Source organism: Mustela putorius, unplaced genomic scaffold, assembly GCF_011764305.1.
Source record: "Mustela putorius furo isolate JIRA1106 unplaced genomic scaffold, ASM1176430v1.1 tig00003836_pilon_pilon_pilon, whole genome shotgun sequence".
In the NCBI taxonomy this organism is placed as follows: Eukaryota; Metazoa; Chordata; class Mammalia; order Carnivora; family Mustelidae; genus Mustela; species Mustela putorius.
Window position 1 is genome coordinate 33,292,145 of NW_025421989.1, and position 17,881 is coordinate 33,310,025.

At 39.6% G+C, this 17,881-nt stretch overlaps 1 protein-coding gene across 2 annotated transcripts in view; it reads right to left on the bottom strand.

The window, feature by feature from the left end:
* Positions 1 to 16,253: 16,253 nt before the first annotated feature.
* Positions 16,254 to 17,881, bottom strand: part of SRPX (sushi repeat containing protein X-linked) — a 118,171-nt gene continuing 116,543 nt past the window's right edge. For both annotated transcript variants that reach the window (XM_004754891.3, XM_004754890.3), the window contains one exon: positions 16,254 to 16,802. In XM_004754891.3, the coding sequence (XP_004754948.1) occupies positions 16,619 to 16,802 (184 nt within the window). In that variant the 3' untranslated portion in view covers positions 16,254 to 16,618. The remainder of the gene's footprint in view (positions 16,803 to 17,881) is intronic.

Below are 17,881 nucleotides of genomic sequence, written 5' to 3' on the forward strand. Positions count from 1 at the left end.
GGTTTTGCTGTCAAAAAATATCAGCCAAACCAAATAATGTGTTTATCAAGACTGCGGATTTATGTTGGGAAATTACATAGGGAACTTGCAGTTCCCTACCTCTTTGTGAAACAGTAGTAGCAAATGGTCCAGGAACCGGCAGCCAGTAAGAGAACTACACTTTGAGAAGCAGCAATTTAGATGTCCCTGGAACTCAGTCCCTTCCCAGAACCATCTTCTAAAATGGCTGCCACTTGTTGAGAAAGGAAAGCATTTCTTCTCGTTCTAATATTCCAAGAAAAAGCATTGGTGGTATAGTGGTGAGCATAGCTGCCTTCCAATATTCCACGAAAGGGGTGGCTCCTCTCTCCAAGACTTTAAATCCGTCCTTGGTCTCAGAGGGCATCAGAAACCCACTTACTAGTCTGCCAAAGGGTCAAACGGAATTCCGTGAAACAGAGACATTTTGGTTCTATTTGAAGTCAACTTGTCAGTCTCAGAACAGCTGCCTAAGTACAGCGTTGTCCTGCTGGAAAACTCGTTCCTTCTGATGGGGGGACAGACAGAGGAGACAAATCCATATTCTGTGCACAGAGATAAAATTTCACCCAAGCTCTGACACAGTCATAGAGCAAACAGGAAAATAAATCCTTTAGTGGAACATCTTCAGAACAGACACCATAGTAATAGACAAGCATCTTGACTCTGCACATTCACCAATAAAATTGATTCTGATTAACGATGTAAGATGCCTTGGCACCATTCCTATGCTTTGATTCCTAAAGAGAAACAAGTGCTATATTTTAAATGAGTTAAGTGTAATTCTTACTTTGCAATGCATACTGTAACCATTGGCCATAGCAGAGAAGCAGTGACTTTGGTAAATGTTTCTTTTCTTTTCTTTTCTTTTTTTTAAGATTTTATTTATTTATTTATTTGTCAGAGAGAGAGAGAGCACACAAGCAGGCAGAGGTGGAGAGAGAAGCAGGCTCCCTGAAGAGCAAGGAACTCAATGCAGGACTTGATCCCAGGACCCTGGCATCATGGCCCGAGCCAAAGGTAGCGGCTTAACCAATTGAGCCACCTTGGCATCCCTGGTAAATATTTCTAAGGCTGATTATACCAGCATCCTTCTCAGTGGTTCTCGTCCAGGGCTATGAGAATCCGCTTGGAAACTCTGAAAATCCCCCCAGGCCATGCGGCTACCCAGGCAAATTACATCATCACCATCTCTGGGGACGGCACCCAGGCATCAGTATTTTTTAAACTCCCCAGATAATTCCAGCGTGTGCCCAGGGTCAAGAAGGACTGACATAGAGTATTGAGAGAACTAGTAGGCCAACAAGGGTGTGGTGTTTGCAGGTCCTGCTTTAAAAAAAAAAACATGCCCCTTGCCTTAGGGCACTAAACTAAGAAGAACCTTCCAGCGTTTCTTCTGTTACATTGAGTCTCAAATTTGTGTGGTTAAAAAGCCAGTAAAGCTGGAAGGAAATGAAATATCTGTGACCTTTTTGTGATGATTAAGTGCAATACTGTGTGTGTAGTATTAGTTTGGATTCTTGATGGGCTGAAAGATTCCACTCATCCCTGCTCTTAATTTCCGATTAATTTAGGGCAGGATATAGAATTTATTGAAAGAAAGAGATCGGCAGAAAACAGGAACAGATACAACAAATTCGAAGGGGCTTTCCTTTGTCTATAAAGCACACAGCTACCAGGAACACACTCCGTGAGTCCTGTCAGAGTTGAGAAAAGAGCCAAATTTTTGGTACGATTCCACTCCTTTCTACACAAGCTCCTGTCACCATTCCTGGATTCTGTCACATTCCAGAAACTTCAGTGCACTTCTGTTTAGGGAAGTAGTTCAGAGTGTGTGGTCTTCAGACCACTGGGTGTCTGAAAAGCTTTTCAGGGGGTCAGCAAGGTCCTTAACTTGCTTTTTTTTACCGCGTCGACGTTTGCACCAATGGTCTGAAAGCAATGGTGAGTAAAACTGCAGCTACTTTAGCATAAATCAAGGTAGTGTGTTTCTTGGCCTTTATGCATGCATTGTAAATACATAAAATGCCACTTGGATTGAAGAAAATCCTTCATGAAGCAGTGAAAATTATTAACATTATTACATCTTGACCTTTAAATGCATGTTTTTAATTTTTTTTGTACATGGCAGAGTACAAGGGTTGTCACAAGGAAAAGCCTTTGTGCTTTTGAGCTGCAAATTGAACTGGCTGCATTTATCACCATTTCATTATTTGAAAGAACAAATAGCAAATGAACCATCGTCACACAGTCTTGAGGACTGGGCGGACAGTTTCTCACAAATGAACAATGTATGCCTGTCGTTTCAAGAAAAACAACTGAGTATTATTAACAATTATAAAATTTGAGCTTGGAAGTAAAAATTTGAATTTTGATAAACTTGTATACACCTTTTTGAGTATGACAGCTTCCCAACACTGAGAGAATTTTCTGAAAAGATCGATGGTGATGTGAATTTTCTTGATACTATTGAACAAATTTTCTCGACCTTTGGAAGGTTTACCTGACCCAGTGAACCAATATTTTCTAAACGACCAATGTGCAAGGTAGAAAGTCATACATGGGTAAAAGATCCATTCAAAGTGCAAGATAGACCAATGGACTCTAATGCAATAGAATATAAAAATTTTTCTATAATAACATTAATCTTGAAGGAATGACTACTTGCTGTGTTTTGGTGAAAAGTCAAAAACGTCCAGTTATATAAATAAGCTATTAAAATACTCCTCTCTAGTCCAAATATATATTTCTGTGAAGCCATATTTTCTTTATATGCTTCGATCAAAACAATATATTGGTATTACAACAGACTGAATAGAAAAGCAGATATGAGAATCCAACTGTCTGCTTTCATGGCAAACTTTGAAAACACTAGTAATAATGTAAAATGTCACATAGCTCACTTTTTTTGAGAAGCATATTTCATTTTCTAAAAAATATAAAATAACCCTATAACTAAACTATGTAACTAATTATGTAACTATAACTGAAAAATATAAAATAACTATTCTAACATGAGATTATTATTTTTTCTAAATGAATTAAATACAGATTTTTAAAAATTTGTTTTAGCCTCCTATTAACTTATACTTGACCTATATTACCAAGAATGCTATAATTTTTATACCCATATTATTTTAAGGTATAATTGACAATTCAAGTGTACAATTGTGAAATGAAGACCACAATATGTCTGTTTAACATCTGTTACCATATGTAGTTAGAAAAATCTTTTTCTTGTGTTGAGAACTTGTAAGGTTTACTCTCTTAACAATTCTGAGATATGGATTACAGTATTAATTATAATTGCCATAGTATACAGTAATCCCAATGACTTATTTTATATTTAGAAGTTTCTATCGTTTGATCCCTTTCACCCTTCTCACCCATCCCCAACCCCTCACCCCCAACAACCACCAATAATAAATCTTTTGTAATTTTGAGGTTGGTTTTTTGGTTTGCTTCTTTGCCATTTTAGATTATAAATATACGTAACACCATATGGGATTTATCTTTCTCTGATTTATTTCACTTAGGATAATGTCCTCAAGATCCATCCATGTTGCTGTTGTAAATGGTAAGAACATATTTTTTACGGCTGAATAATATTCTTCACACACACACATACATTTTCCTTACTCATTCATCTATCAATGGACATTTAGCTTGTTTCCATATCTTGACTGTTGTAAATAATGTTGCAGTGAATGTAGAGGTGCTTATATCTTCTTGAGATACTGATTTTGTTTTCTTTGGGTAAGTATCCAGAAGTGGAAATGCCAGATCACGTGGTAATTCTATTTTTAATATTCTGAGGAACCTCCATACTGTTTTCCACAGTGGCTGCCCCAGTTCACATTCAATGCATGACGTTTCCTTTTTCTCTACATTCTTGTCAACACTTTTGTTTCTTGTCTTTCTGATTCTAGCTATTCTGACAGTTGTGAGGTGAGATCTCAATGAGATTTGGATTGGGATTTCCCTGATGATGAGTGATGCTGAGCATCTTTTCACATACCTGTTGGCCATCTGTATATCTTCTTTGGGAAAATTTCTATTCAGATCTTCCACTCTTTTTTAAAAATTTAAATTCAATTAGCCAACATATTGTATGTCATTAGTTTTTGGGTTTTGGCTTTGGAGTTGTATGAGTTCTTTATATATTTTGGATACTAACCCCTTTTTTAGCTATGTGATTTGCAAATGTCTTCTATTTAGTAAGTTGCCTTTTTATTTATTTTTATTTATTTTTAATTTTTTATTTTTTATAAACATAGATTTCTATCCCCAGGGGTTAAAATTACCAGCATATCTTCCTGAACTCGTGGAAGCTTGGTTTTAGGATTTATTGAGCAGGTCTGTTTTGGTTTATTTTGGTCCAGAGGCTTAGTCTTTACTTCTGGGTTTTCCATCGAAGCCTCAGCTGTTCAGTGAACCCCTTTAACATGACTTGATCTCTGGCACGGACCTGCTGCTGAGCTATCTGTTGAGCTCTTTTACCTTCAACTGTTCTTTTCCCATCTGGACTTTGTGGAAGTTAACTATGCACATGTACAACTCAGGGGTCAGTTAAAGATTTGAGAAAAAATTATCTGCAGATTCAGAGACTCCTTCACTATGGCTTTCTCTTCCCTCCCATGTTTCTCAGTTTCCAGTCTCTGTAGCCACCCTGCCTCTGTCCTCTGAATTTTCAGCCAAGACTACGGCTTTCTGCTTGAGTTCCATGTCCAGTTCATCAAGCAAATGGAAAGAGCCTCAGAGGCTTCCAAAGCTAAATATGGAGATCATTCTGTGTGTTTCCATTCTTTCAGGGTCCTATCTTCTCCAGTTTTTGCCTGCTTTTGACTGAGTTCCAGTAAATTCAAGCTACCTTTTTTTCTGGTTTTCCAGAGTTATAATTATCAGCAGGAGAGTTAGTATGATGTGAGCTCTTCTGCTGCTAAATGATGTGGAACCCCTGTCTCCTCCCATCTTTGAACCAAGATCAGCAAGGCCATGTCCTCATCTGTAGGAAGATAAGAGTCCATAGCTGGTCCTTGAAAATATGTTCTCCTCCACCTATGTGGTGTTCTAAAAACACTTTCTTCCCCCGAATCCACACAGTGAGTCTAATTTAACATCCTCTTACCTGGATGTTTCTGATTTTGGGCTAAGGGCCATCATCAGACACTCATTTTCTCATAGTCTTCCCCTTCGGTCTCAGCAGCTGGGCATTTGTCCAACATCTTGCACTCACACCTGCATTTTGTGATCAATTCTCATCATTACATATGCCATTTTAAAACATACTTTGTGGGGTTTTTTTTTTACCATTTTACATCATTGTAGACTTGCGGCTCTAGTTGACATTAATCAGGATCATATTTTTGGTGTTCAGATTGTGGGCACTTGGGCTTTAACCTACATCCTTATCGAGGAAGACGTTTTCCAATAACCCATGCATGATGCCTCCTTTGTGCTCCTTTCCAATCAGTTTATTTCCTGACAGATGAAACTGCTGTTGTACTGGTTCCTGTCACTGTGGACAAGTTTTGCTTGTTAAAAAATTTCATGTGAAGGGAATTGTATAATATGTATACTCATTTGAGTCTGGCTTTTTCCCCTCAGGATGATAATTTTATATCATATCAGTACAGCACAGATTAGTAGTTTGTATATTTTTGTTTTGGGTAGTATGGCATCATGCCAGGTTAAACATTCTCCTGGGCAATTTCCAGCAGAGTTAATGATGAATAAAGCTGCAATTGTGTATCTACATTTTCTTGTCTCTTGAAAATGTACCTAGGAGTGGAATTGTTAGGTTTTCAGGAACTTACATGTTTAACTTTATAAGAAACTATCAGTTTTCCAAGATGGTTTCAGCATTTCACGCTCCTACCAGCAGTGTAGGAGAGTTCCAGTCATTCTGTATCCTGCCAACACTTTCACTACTAGTCCTCCCCCCGCCACAAAGAGACTTTATTCATATGGGTTCTTTTTTCCCCCGGATATCAAACAGTTTTAGTTCCATGGTGTAATTTTTTTAACTTTTAATTTGAAATAATTTCAAACTTAGAGAAAAGTTTCATTAAGGGTTAAGAATTCCCAGGGCAACTGGGTGGCTCAGTCAGTTAAGCATCCAACTTTTAATAACTTTTAATTTCAGCTCAGGTCATGATCTTGGGGTTGTAAGATCAAGACCCACATTGGGCTCCATGCTGGGCATGGAGCCTGCTTAAGATTCCTTCTTCCTCTCCCTCTGCCCATTCCCCCTACCCCCTACTCATGCTCAATTGTTCTCTATTTCTAAAAAAAGAGAGAGAGAGAGAGAGAAAAGAATTCTTGAATACTTGTTACCCAGATTCACTAATAACAATTTGCTACATTTGGGGTTTTTAAAAATTTTTTATTTGAGTATATTGGTCTTTTTTTTTTTTTTTTTTTTTTGTAACCACTCAAGGGGTATTTTCTGTGGTTTTCACTTTTCATTTCCCTGATGACTTCTTATGCTTACTGGCTTTTCACATGTCTTCTTCATGAACTGTCTGATGAAATCTGCTCATTTTTTTTGTTGTTGTTTGTATTTTTAATTGATTTTGAGGGATTCCTTCTTTATCTTTACCTTTAAGAAATATTACCTCAGTTACCTCTGAAAGTATTCTTATGTTGTGACAACAGCAAGCTGTCTCAGGCTCCCTTTTGAGTTTTCCTGCCCCACACATGGATCTAACGACTCTCTAGGAAATCCTATTACCTTCTGGGATTCATGATGATTCCTGCATAAACTCTTCTAGACTCCAAGACAGGAAGAGACAAGTCCAGCACCTACTATGAGCTCAGTTCTAGCCACATTTGAGGGATGGACCTGGCTCTTCCTGTCTTGAAGTCTAAGACAGGTTACACAGCAATCACCATGAGGGTCAGTCCTGGCACCAAAATAGGGGTACTCTGCAAATGGGGACTTCCGAACCTGCAAGCTTTATCCACGCCTCTTATTTTTATAATCCTTTAATTATAAGCATGAACATCTTGCCAATCTTCTAACTAGTCTTCTGTTGACGTCTCATTCTCATATTCTTTGAGTCAATCCCAGATCTTTCGGTGATGCCTTCTGGACCACCGCTCTTCCGCACAGATATTTCATAGGAAAATAACCTTCCTGTATCTTTGGTATGTTTATTTTCAAGACAATTCTAAGTAAATTCTTTTACTTAGAAAGTAAATGACTTTCCCTTGTATCATTTTTCATAGCTTATCAGTGTTCTTTTTTCCATTCCCCAGTATCTCTTATTTGAAAGGTAGTATTGATATCCTCCTCCTTCCCCACTTCTCTTTGATCTTTATTTAAATTCAATTAGTCAACATATAGTGCATCACTAGTTTCTGCTGTTGTGTTCAATAATTGATCAGTTGTATATAATACCCAGTGCTCATCACAACTCATGCTCTCCTTAATGCCCATCACCCAAATACCCCATCCTCCAGCCCCCCTCCCCTCTAGGAACCCTCAATTTGTGTTTTATAGTTAAGAGTCTGTCATGGTTTTTCCTTTCGTCTGATGACTTTCCATTCGGTTTTCCCTCCTTTCCCCTATGATCCTCTGTGCTATTATATTCCACATATGAGTAAAACCATATGATAACTGTCTTCCTCTGATTGACTTATTTTGCTCAGCATAATAACCTCCAGTTGCATACACATCAATGTAAACAGTAAGTATTCATTCTTTCTGATGGCTGAGTAATATTCCATTGTGTATACACACAAACACACACCACCATATCTTCTTTATCCATTCATCTGTCAGTGGACATCTCAGCTCTTTTTACAGTTGGCTATTGTGGACATTACTGCTATAAACATTGGGGTGCAGGTGTCCCTTTGGATCACTACATTTGTATCTTTGGGGTAAATACCCAGGAGTGTGATTGCTGTGTCATAGGGTAGCTCTATTTTCAACTTCTTAAGGAATCTTTAACCATTTCCAGCTTGCATTCCCGCTAACAGTGTAAGAGGGTTCCAATTTCTCTGCATCTTGGCCAACATTTGTGGTTTCCTGACTTGTTAATCTTAGCCATTCTGACTGGTGTGAGGAGGTCTCTCATTGTGGTTTTGATTTGTATCCCTGATGCCAAGTGATATGGAGCATTTTCTCATGTGTCTGTTTGTATGTCTTCTCTGGAGGAATATCTGCTCATGTCTTCTGCCCATTTCTTGACTGGATTATTTGTTTTTGGGGTATGGAGTTTGAAACATTCTTTATAAGAAATGAATTTATTAAGGTTGGAACATATACAAGCTGAATATTTTACAGCCATATAGCAATTTTGCTTTTAACTATGATAAGGGACCGAATTTTCTAGCGATCATTCAGGTTTTAGAGTAAGAGAAACTGGGGTTCAAGTCCTGGCTCACCATTTATAACTCGGACCCGTAGCAAGTTATGTAAGATCTGGAGATCATTTCCCCATCTGTAAAATGAAAAAAGTTGTCTAAAAATGAAATTATGTATATGTAAAACATTTAGCTTGGAATTTGTGTTTCTAGAACAAAGGTTCTTATTAATATCGTTAAATGACATGGAATATGCTATGAGAAAAAGTGGGACTCAAAACTGCAGCCCAGTGTCCATTTTGTGAAAGAAAAAGTGTGAATATATGCATTTTTGAAACACTGGAAGGAAATACAACAAGTTGATGAAGTTGGAAAAAAAAGTTCTTTATAGATCTTGGATACTAGTCCTTTATCTGATGTGTCATTTGCAAATATCTTCTATCACTCTGTAGGTTGCCTTTTGGTTTTGTTGACTGTTTCCTTTGCTGTTCAGAAGGTTTTTATCTTGATGAAGTTCCAATAGTTCATTTTTGCTTTTGTTTCCCTTGCCTTTGCAGAAGTGCTTAGCAAGAAGTTGGTGCATCCAAGGTTGAAGAGATTACTGCATGTGTTACCCTCTAGTATTTTGATGGATTCCTTTCTCACATTGAGGTCTTTCATCCATTTTGAGTTTATTTTTGTGCATGGTGAAAGAAAATGGTCCAGTACCATTCTCCTACATGTGGCTGTCCAGTTTTCCCAACACCATTTATTGAAGAGACTGTCCTCTTTCCATTGCATACTCTGTCCTGCTTTGTTGAAGATTAGTTGACCACAGAGTGGAGGGTCCATTTCTGGGTTCTCCGTTCTGTTCTGATCAATGTGTCTGTTTTTGTGCCAGTACCATACTCTTTTGATGATTACACCACTGTAATATAGCTTGAAGTCTGGCATTGTGACGTCACCAGCTTTGGTTTTCTTTTTCGGTGTTTCTCTGGCTATTCAGGGTCTTCTCTGGTTCCATACAAATTTTAGGATTATTTGTTCCAGCTCTGTAAATAATGTCTATGGTATTTTTATAGGCGTTGCATTGAATATGTAGATTGTTCTGGGTACATAGACATTTTAACAATATTTATTCTTCCAATCCATGATCATGGAATATTTTTCAATGTCTTTGTGTCTTTCTCAATTTCTTTCATAAATGTTCTATAGTTTTTAGAGTACAGATTCCTTACCTCTTTGGTTAGATTTATTTCTAAGTATCTTATGGCTTTTGGTGCAATTATAAATGGGACCAATCCCTTCATTTCCCTTTCTTCAGTCTCATTATTAAGTATAGAAGTGCCACTGATTTCTGTGCATTGATTTTATATCCTGTCACATTACTGAATTCCTGTATGAGTACTATCAATTTTGGAGTGGGGGCTTCTGTGTTTTCCACATAAAATATCATGTCATCTGTGAAGAGTGAGTTTGACTTCTTCTTTGCCAATTTGAATGCCTTTGTTGTTGTTTGATTGCCGAGGCTAGGACTTCTAGTACTATGTCAAACAAGTGGTGAGAGTGGGCATCCCTGCCATGTTCATGACCTTGTGGGAAATTTCTGTTTCCCTCAATGAGAATGATATTCATTGTGGACTTTACGTAGATGGCTTTTATGATTTTGGTGAGTGTTCCCTCTATCTCTACAGTGTGGAGAGTTTCAACCCAGAAAGGATGCTGTATTTTGTTAAATGCTTTTTCTGCATCAGTTGAGAGGATCATATGGTTCTTATCCTTTCATTTATTAACGTCATGTATCACATTGATTGATTCGTGGATCCAGTGAACCACCCTTGCAGCCCAGGAAGAAATTCCACTTGGTCATGGTGAATAATCCTTTTAATGTACTGTTGGATCCTACTGGCTACTATCTTGGTGAGAATTCTGGCATTCATGTTTGTCACGGATATTGGGAATTCTCTTTTATGATGTGGTCTTTGTCTGATTTTCAGCCCTCTATGATCAGTAAACTTGGTGAGAGCCAGTTGTTTGTGCTGGTCTTCTAGGAGAGGGGCTTGCTGTGCTGATTCTCTGGTGCACTTGCCCTAGTGGAAATGGGCCTCCAGTGCGCAGAGGCAGGGCTTGGTGTAAGTGGCTCCGGACTCCACTAGGTGGCACTGTTTTGTCCCAGAAGGCTTTCAGCCCTGATTTGGGGTGGGGTGGGGGTATCAATATGGCTGTGCCCTACTCTCTAGCCCTGGAACTGAAAGTCCTTCCCCCCATCCTTTAGTGAGCCCTCACAGAAAAGCAGTCACTCTTGCCTCCCAAGTTTTGGTCAGAACTCTGTTCACCCAGCTTGTGACCAAGCATTTTTTTTTTTTTAAGATTTTATTTATTTATTTGACAGAGAGAGAGCACAAGTAGGCAGAGAGGCAGGCAGAGAGAGAGAGGGGGAAGCAGGCTCCCCGCTGAGCGGAGAGCCCGATATGGGACTTGATCCCAGGACCCTGAGATCATGACCCGAGCCGAAGGCAGCGGCTTAACCCACTGAGCCACCCAGGCGCCCCTGACCAAGCATTTTTATCTCAAGCACACAACTGTTTTAAAACTCTAAATTTTATGGACTCTTCTGCACTCTTCCTCTCGGAAGAAGGAAGGAGTCTTGCTACACTTCTGCATTTTGCTGGGCCCCCACTAGAAGAGTGGTCCCCAGACCATGCAGCTGTTTAGTTTATGGCAACACAGAGCAGAAAGCTGGGCCTGGACTCGCTGTTTTCAGCCAGCTTCCCTGCTCTGATGCCTGGAAATTCTGCTGCATTCAGGCATCCCTGTTCTTCTTGTGCCTCTCCCCCCCCCCCCGGGGATCCTGAGACCAGGCTGTCCCACCTAGGATCCTGCCCTGCTTTTCCACCTGAACACCTCTAAGCCAGGCGCATCCCCCATTGTAGCAGACTTCTAGAAGTTCCCATTTTGCACTCCTCTGTTTACAATACTTTATGGTAGCCTTCTTAAGCAGGCCCCATCTCTCTGCCATATCTTCAGCTATATCACACTAGATTTAATCTCCTTATCTCCAACCTTCAAATGGTAGTCACTTTTCTACTTGTAGACTTGCAACATTTTCTTTCTCATATCTCTGATTTCTCAGGTGTTCAGAATGATTTGATAACTATCTAGTTGTATTCAGGGGAAGAGACCAATTTAGGGTTCCCCTACCCCTCCACCATCTTAACTCCTCACTCCTCTGTTTCTTGTTGGTTCATGTTCTGGAAAATTGTGTCTCTAGAAATTTATCCATTTTTTCCTAGGTTGTCCAATTTGTAAGCACATAAGTTTTTGTAATATTCTCTTATAATTCTTTATATTTCTGTGGTGTTTTTATTTCTCATCCTCCATTTCCCATTTTATTGGAGTTCTGTCTTTTTGATGAGTTTAGCTATAAATTTATCAATTTTGTTTATCTTTTCAAGGAACTAGCTCTTGGTTTCATTGAACATTTCTATTCTTATTTTGTGTGTGTGTGTCTGTGTGTCTGTTTTATTTCTCCTCTAATCTTTATTATTTCCTTCCTTTTACTAGCTTTGAGCTTTGCGTGTTTTTTTTCTAGTTCCTTTTGGTGTATAAGGTTTGTTTTTTTTTAAATACCTTTTTTGGGTTTTTTTTTAAAAGATTTTATTTATTTATTTGACAGAGAGAGAGATCACAGGTAGGCAGAGAGTCAGGCAGAGAGTCATGCAGAGAGAGAGGGGAGGAAGCAGGCTCCCTGCTAAGCAGAGAGCCCGATGCGGGGCTCCATCCCAGGACTCTGAGACCATGACCTGAGCCAAAGGCAGAGGCTTAACCCACTGAGCCACCCAGGTGCCCCTAAAATACGTTTGTTTTTTTTTTAAATTGTGTTGTTAGTCACCATACAATACATCATTAGTTTTTGATGTGGTGTTCCATGATCCATTGTTTGCATGTAACAGCCAGTGCTCCATGCAATATGTGCCCTCCTTAATATCCATCACCAGGCTCACCCATCACCCATCCCCCCCCTTCTAAAACCCTCCAGTTATTTCATAGTCTCTCATGGTTCGTCTCCCACTCCCAATTTCTCCCCCTTCATTTTTTCCCTTCTCTTAATGTCCTCCATGCTTGAATATTGTTTCTTGATATAGGCCTGAATCAGTATAAACATTCCTCTTAGAAGTGCTTTTTCTATGTCCTAAAGATTTTGGATTAATGTTTTCATTTTTATTTGTCTTCATGTATTTTTAAATTTTTTTATATGTCATAACTTGTTTAGTTGTTATTTTTTGGCCCACTTTTTCTAGTTTTTAAAATTGTAATTGATTTCTGTTTTATATCATTGGGGTTAGAAAAGATGCTTTAGGTATTTCAGTATTCTTAAATTTCTTTAGACTTGTTTTGTGGCCCAACATGTAATTTATCCTGAAGAATGTTCCATGTGCTTAGAAAATAATGTGTATTCCACTCTTTGTAGAGGGAATGTTCTATATGTAGCTGTTAGGTCCCGGTCTAATGTGCCATTCAAAGACAGTTTGGTTGTTGATTTTGTCTGGATAATCTATCCATTGATGTTAATGGGGTATAAAAGTCCTTATTATTATTTTGTTACTTTCACTTTCTCCCTTTATGTCTATTAATATTTGCTTTATGTATTTAGGTGCTCCTATGTTTGGTGCATAGATGTTTACAATTGTTATATCCTTTTAATTGATCCTTTTATTGTTATGTAATGGCCTTCTTTATTTCCTGCTACAGTCTATTTAAAGTCTTTTTTGTGTGATATAAGTTACTTCAGCTTTTTTTTTTGCTCCATTGGTATATCTTCTTCCATCCCTTCACTTTTAGTCTGTATGTCTGTGACTCTCTTGGAGGCAGCATATAGATGGGTCTGGTTTTTCTACTTATTCAGTCACCCTCTATCTTTTGACTGGAGCATTGAGTTTATCTACATTTGATGTAATTATTGCTAAGTATTGCTAAGTACTTACTGCCATTTTGGAAAATTTTCTCTCATTGCTTTTGTAGTTCTCTTCTGTTCCTTTCTTCTTTTGATGTCTTCCCCTGTGGTTTGATAGCTTGCTTTCATTTTTGCTTGGATTTAATTTTTTTGTGTGTGTTTACTATAGGTTTTTTATTTGTGGTTATCATTACATTCTCATAACATCCTATGTGTATAGTACTCTATAATAAACTGACGGTTATTTAAGTTTGAAATGATCTAAAAACACTTAATTTTTAATTCCCTCTCCCTGTTTTATGTATATATCTTATAACTTTTTTATATCCCTTGACTAATTTTTGTAGATAAAATTTATTTTACTACTTTGTGTTTTAACTTCCACACTGGCTATTTATAAGTGATTAATCTGCCTTTTCCATCTGATTGCTTTTACTTGTGAAATTTTTTCCTTTTATACTTTTCATACTTCCAGGTGTGGCCTTTTCTTTCCACTTAAAGAATTCTCCCTTCGTTTCTTGTAAGGCTGGTTTAGGGTTGAGGAACTCCTTTAATTTTTCTTGCCTGGGAAACTCTTTCTCTCTCCTGTTCTAAATGATAGCTATGCTGGCTAGAGTGTTCTTGGTTGTAGGTTTTTTTCATCACTTTGAAAATGCCATGCCATTCCTTTCTGGCCTGCAAAGCTTTGCTGAAAAATCACCTGACAGCCTTACAGGATTTCTTTTGTATATAATTGTCTTCTCTTGCTGCTTTGAAATCTTTATCATTACTTTTGCCATTTTAATTATTATTAAAAGACAAACTTGAGTTTATCTTTCTAGGGACTCTCTAGGCTTCCTGGACCTGGCTGTCTGTTTCCTTCCCCAGCTATTATTTCTTCAAATAAATGTTCTGACTCCTCTCTCTCTCTTCTTCTTGTGGGACCCCTTTCGTGTGAATGTTAGGACATTTGATGATGTCACAGAATCCCCTTAGCCTACTCTTTTTTATTCTTTTTCCTTTTCAGCTTGGCTGCTATCTATTACCATTTTCCGGATTGCTGATCCATTTTTTCCTACATTCTTTCATCTGCTATTGGTCCCTCTATGAATTTTTCATTTCATTTACTGAATTCCTCAGCTCTGACTGGTTCTTTTTTAAATTTCCTATCTCTTCATTAAGGTTCTTAGTCCATCCACTCTTTTCTCCAGTCCAATGAGTATCTTTATGGCCATTATTTAGAAGTTATTATCAATATTATCTCTGTTTTATTTAGTTCTTTTACTGTTATTTTGTCTTGTTCTTTCATTTGGGACATTTCTCTGTCTCCACATTTTCTCCAACTCTGTGCCTCTGTGTATTTGGAAGGTCAGCCTTGTTTCCTGTTCTTCAAAGTAATGGCCTTGTGTAAAAGGTCCTGTGGTGCCCTATAACACAGTCCCACCTGGTCACCAGATTCAGGCTAGACTCTAGGGCGCCCCGTGTCATCTGCATACACTCTCCTTTTGTGACGGAGCCATGAATGTCTCCAGCCCGGCTGTCTGCAATAACTTGCTTTGCTTTGCCTGCTCTGAATGCATTGGGCAGTTTTACTCTCTGGGCTGTTGAGAGGTCTGGCTGTAGTCCCCCCAGGCTCCTTCATGGGCAAGGATGGTAGTCAGCCTAGCTGTCCGCAGTTAGCCTGATACAGCTGCAGGTACACCAAAGGGCAGGGTGTGCCCCATGAACAGACAGCTGAAAGGTCTGGCTGCTGGAGCTGTGAGTGTGCTGGTGTGGGAGCAGCCATCACATTGCAGGGGGTGGTCCTGGCCAGGGCTGCCTGCCAACTGAGGCAGGGTTGCAGGTTGAACCGGGTGGTTGTACAGGAGATGGCCAGGTGGAAGCATGCTGTGCTAACAAGAGAGATGGACAGTGTTAGAGGTGGCTCCTATAAGCATCTGGCTGTCTGGGCTGGAGAAGAGGAAGAAAAAATGGTGCCCACCAGTACTTTTGTTCCCAGAGGAATCTGCAGATCTCTGACATGCATTCTAAGATTGGTTGATAAATCTCCATCATGGAAGCCCTAGGTGCTTATCAAGCTGTTGCTTCCGTGCTGGGTCTTGGGCCGTTATTTACTCGGTTTCCTGTCACCCTTGGGCTCTTCCTGAGTGAAGCCCCAGTAGTTTCCACAGCCAGACATTATGGGGAAGTATGTGGTGTGGGGTCTGGTTGTCTCCTCCATGTTTATGATGTCCCTCCTCTTCACAGTTAGTTGTGCCAGGGGTCTGGTTCCCAACCATATCTCCACTCCTCTTACCTTTTGTGACATGGCCTTCTTTCTATGATCAGCTGTAGAAGATCTGTTGTGCCAGTCTTCAGGCAATTGTCAGAATTCGTTTTATACGTGTAGCTGATGACTCGATGTGCCCATGGGATAAGGTGAGCACAGATCCTTCTCCATCTTCCGAATGTCTGTTTGCTTTGATTCTAATAGTTCAACAGTTAGTCGTTAGGGAGATTTTTTTTTTTTTTTTTTTTTTTTGCCAGAAAGTAGTGCCATAGCACAAGTTCTTGGTTTCTCCTATGGGAACTGACTTGCTGCTAAGGTTCTGAGTGCACACATTAAAAATGTGTTAGCAGACTGGAGGTAAGTGTGTGTTTAGCACTTGTGGCTTTGGGCGTGGCCTGGTAGGACTATCTTCAAGGGGAGGGTCCCAGAACATGGAATTCCCGCAACAGGGTGACGATCCCTCTGTCTTTGCTGATCCTTCTGACCTCTGACTCATAACAGCGGTCACTGGGGAAAAACAAAAGGAGACAATTGGTGCTTCTTGTTTATGCTGTCAAAGTTAGTGATCAAAGGCTTACCTCTTTGATTTTTGGCTTGTTGCTGTCATGAGCTACTCTACCACCTGGAAGGTGAGTTAGGGAGCTCTCCCAGCTCAGCTGATGAAAGGAAGGACATTTTTCCATTCCTAAAACCACTGAGCCAAGTAGGGCTTGTGCTTAAAACAAAATAAGTTTTAGTAAATTTGCTCCAAAATATTTTATTGATATGTTTTATATAAAAAACAAAATAGAAGTAAGGTATGTGTTACCCTGAATAACACACTGAAAGCATGTAGAAGGTTGTAGTTTCTAATTTCTCTAGAAAGTTGACCAGCCATGATTGGAAGAAGGAGAAAGAGTACCTATCATAGTCACCATTTCTGGGGAGTACACTTCAAAGTACAAAAAGCACCATGGTAATTTTTAAGTGCAAAGAAAGCTCATATTAAAATAGACTTTAAAAATTACAAATAAAAATCTGTACATCAAGAATATTTTTCTGGCCTTTCCATGTGCCTAGTACTGTGGAGAACGAGAGGAGGAACCACCAAGAGAGGAACCGTCACATCAGGTGTTACAGGTCTGGCCCATTTCAGCTTGCAGTGCCATCTCCTCTTTTCGCAAGGGGAAAGTGTCGATCAGGTTGAAGAGGGCCGCAGGCATCACCAGGGAGACATAGCGCTCCTTGTCCATGCCATGCTTATCCACGAGCACCATACTGAAGGAATAGAGTGGGATGCGCAGCAACAACCTAGGGCAGACAGAGAGAAGACTGTCAAACCGGACTCCCAAGCGTTCTGTTGGACCAGCCAGAGCCCTGTAGGGACACTGTGGGCAGAGGAAGGCTTACTACTGCAGACTTACTCATCTAAAGACCCTTGCTACTCATAGTATGGTGTTTGGACTAACAGCGTCACTGGAGAATCCCAGGCTCCACCCCAAACGTGCTGAAATAGATCTGTGTTATTAACATGATTCCCCCAAATGACTGGTATGCGCCTGCAAGGGTAAGTGGTACCGCTTTATACCCATCAGCAAGATCCTGGGCCTCCCTTGGTGTGCTGTGTGCCAACAGTTACTACAGGGTGTGTACAACCGTCCTAATAGGTTTTCTGCGTTAAATTGGAGTCAACCCAAATTTACAGACTAGGTCTGCACAACCAGGTACATACTAGAACTAAGTCCATAGTTAATAGGGGGTGACTTTGCCTTCTAGGGAATATCTGGCCATGTCTGGACACATTTTTTGTGGGCACAGTGAAGGGGTACTTCTAGCCTCTAGGGACACAGGGATGCTGCTTAATGTCTTCAGACCCACTGGAAAGCCTCCCCCACAAAAGAATAAGCCAGCCCCCAAGGTCAATAGTATTAAGGTTGAAAAACTGTGGACTAGGCAAAGGTGATTGAAGTAAGCTTCCAAACATTGTAATTGTGGCCCATTCTGGCTCATGCAGTAGCCAGCTCAGGACGGCAGTTAGAGGAGATTAAGCTTGGTCTATGCTCCAGGTCCAGTAACTTGGTTCATTATAATTTGTACCTCAGATAATTCCCTCCCCAAAAAAGTCTGATTTTTTTTCCCTACTCTATCACGCTAGAATTTATCTTGTGGAAAATAATGATTTTTGTAGCAACAGAAGCGTGTTTAGACGAAATCTGCCAGGGAAAGCAAACAAGTTGATCAGCTGAGCCCACTCAGTCTCTTCTCGGTTTTACTTTTGAATTTACTTAGCTAGACCTTCTGTGTAAGGCAGACTATACACTGCCATCTGTATTTAAAGTGAAATATTTTTCCTCCCACCCAAAGATCAAGGGGAAAATATTTGCTACTCA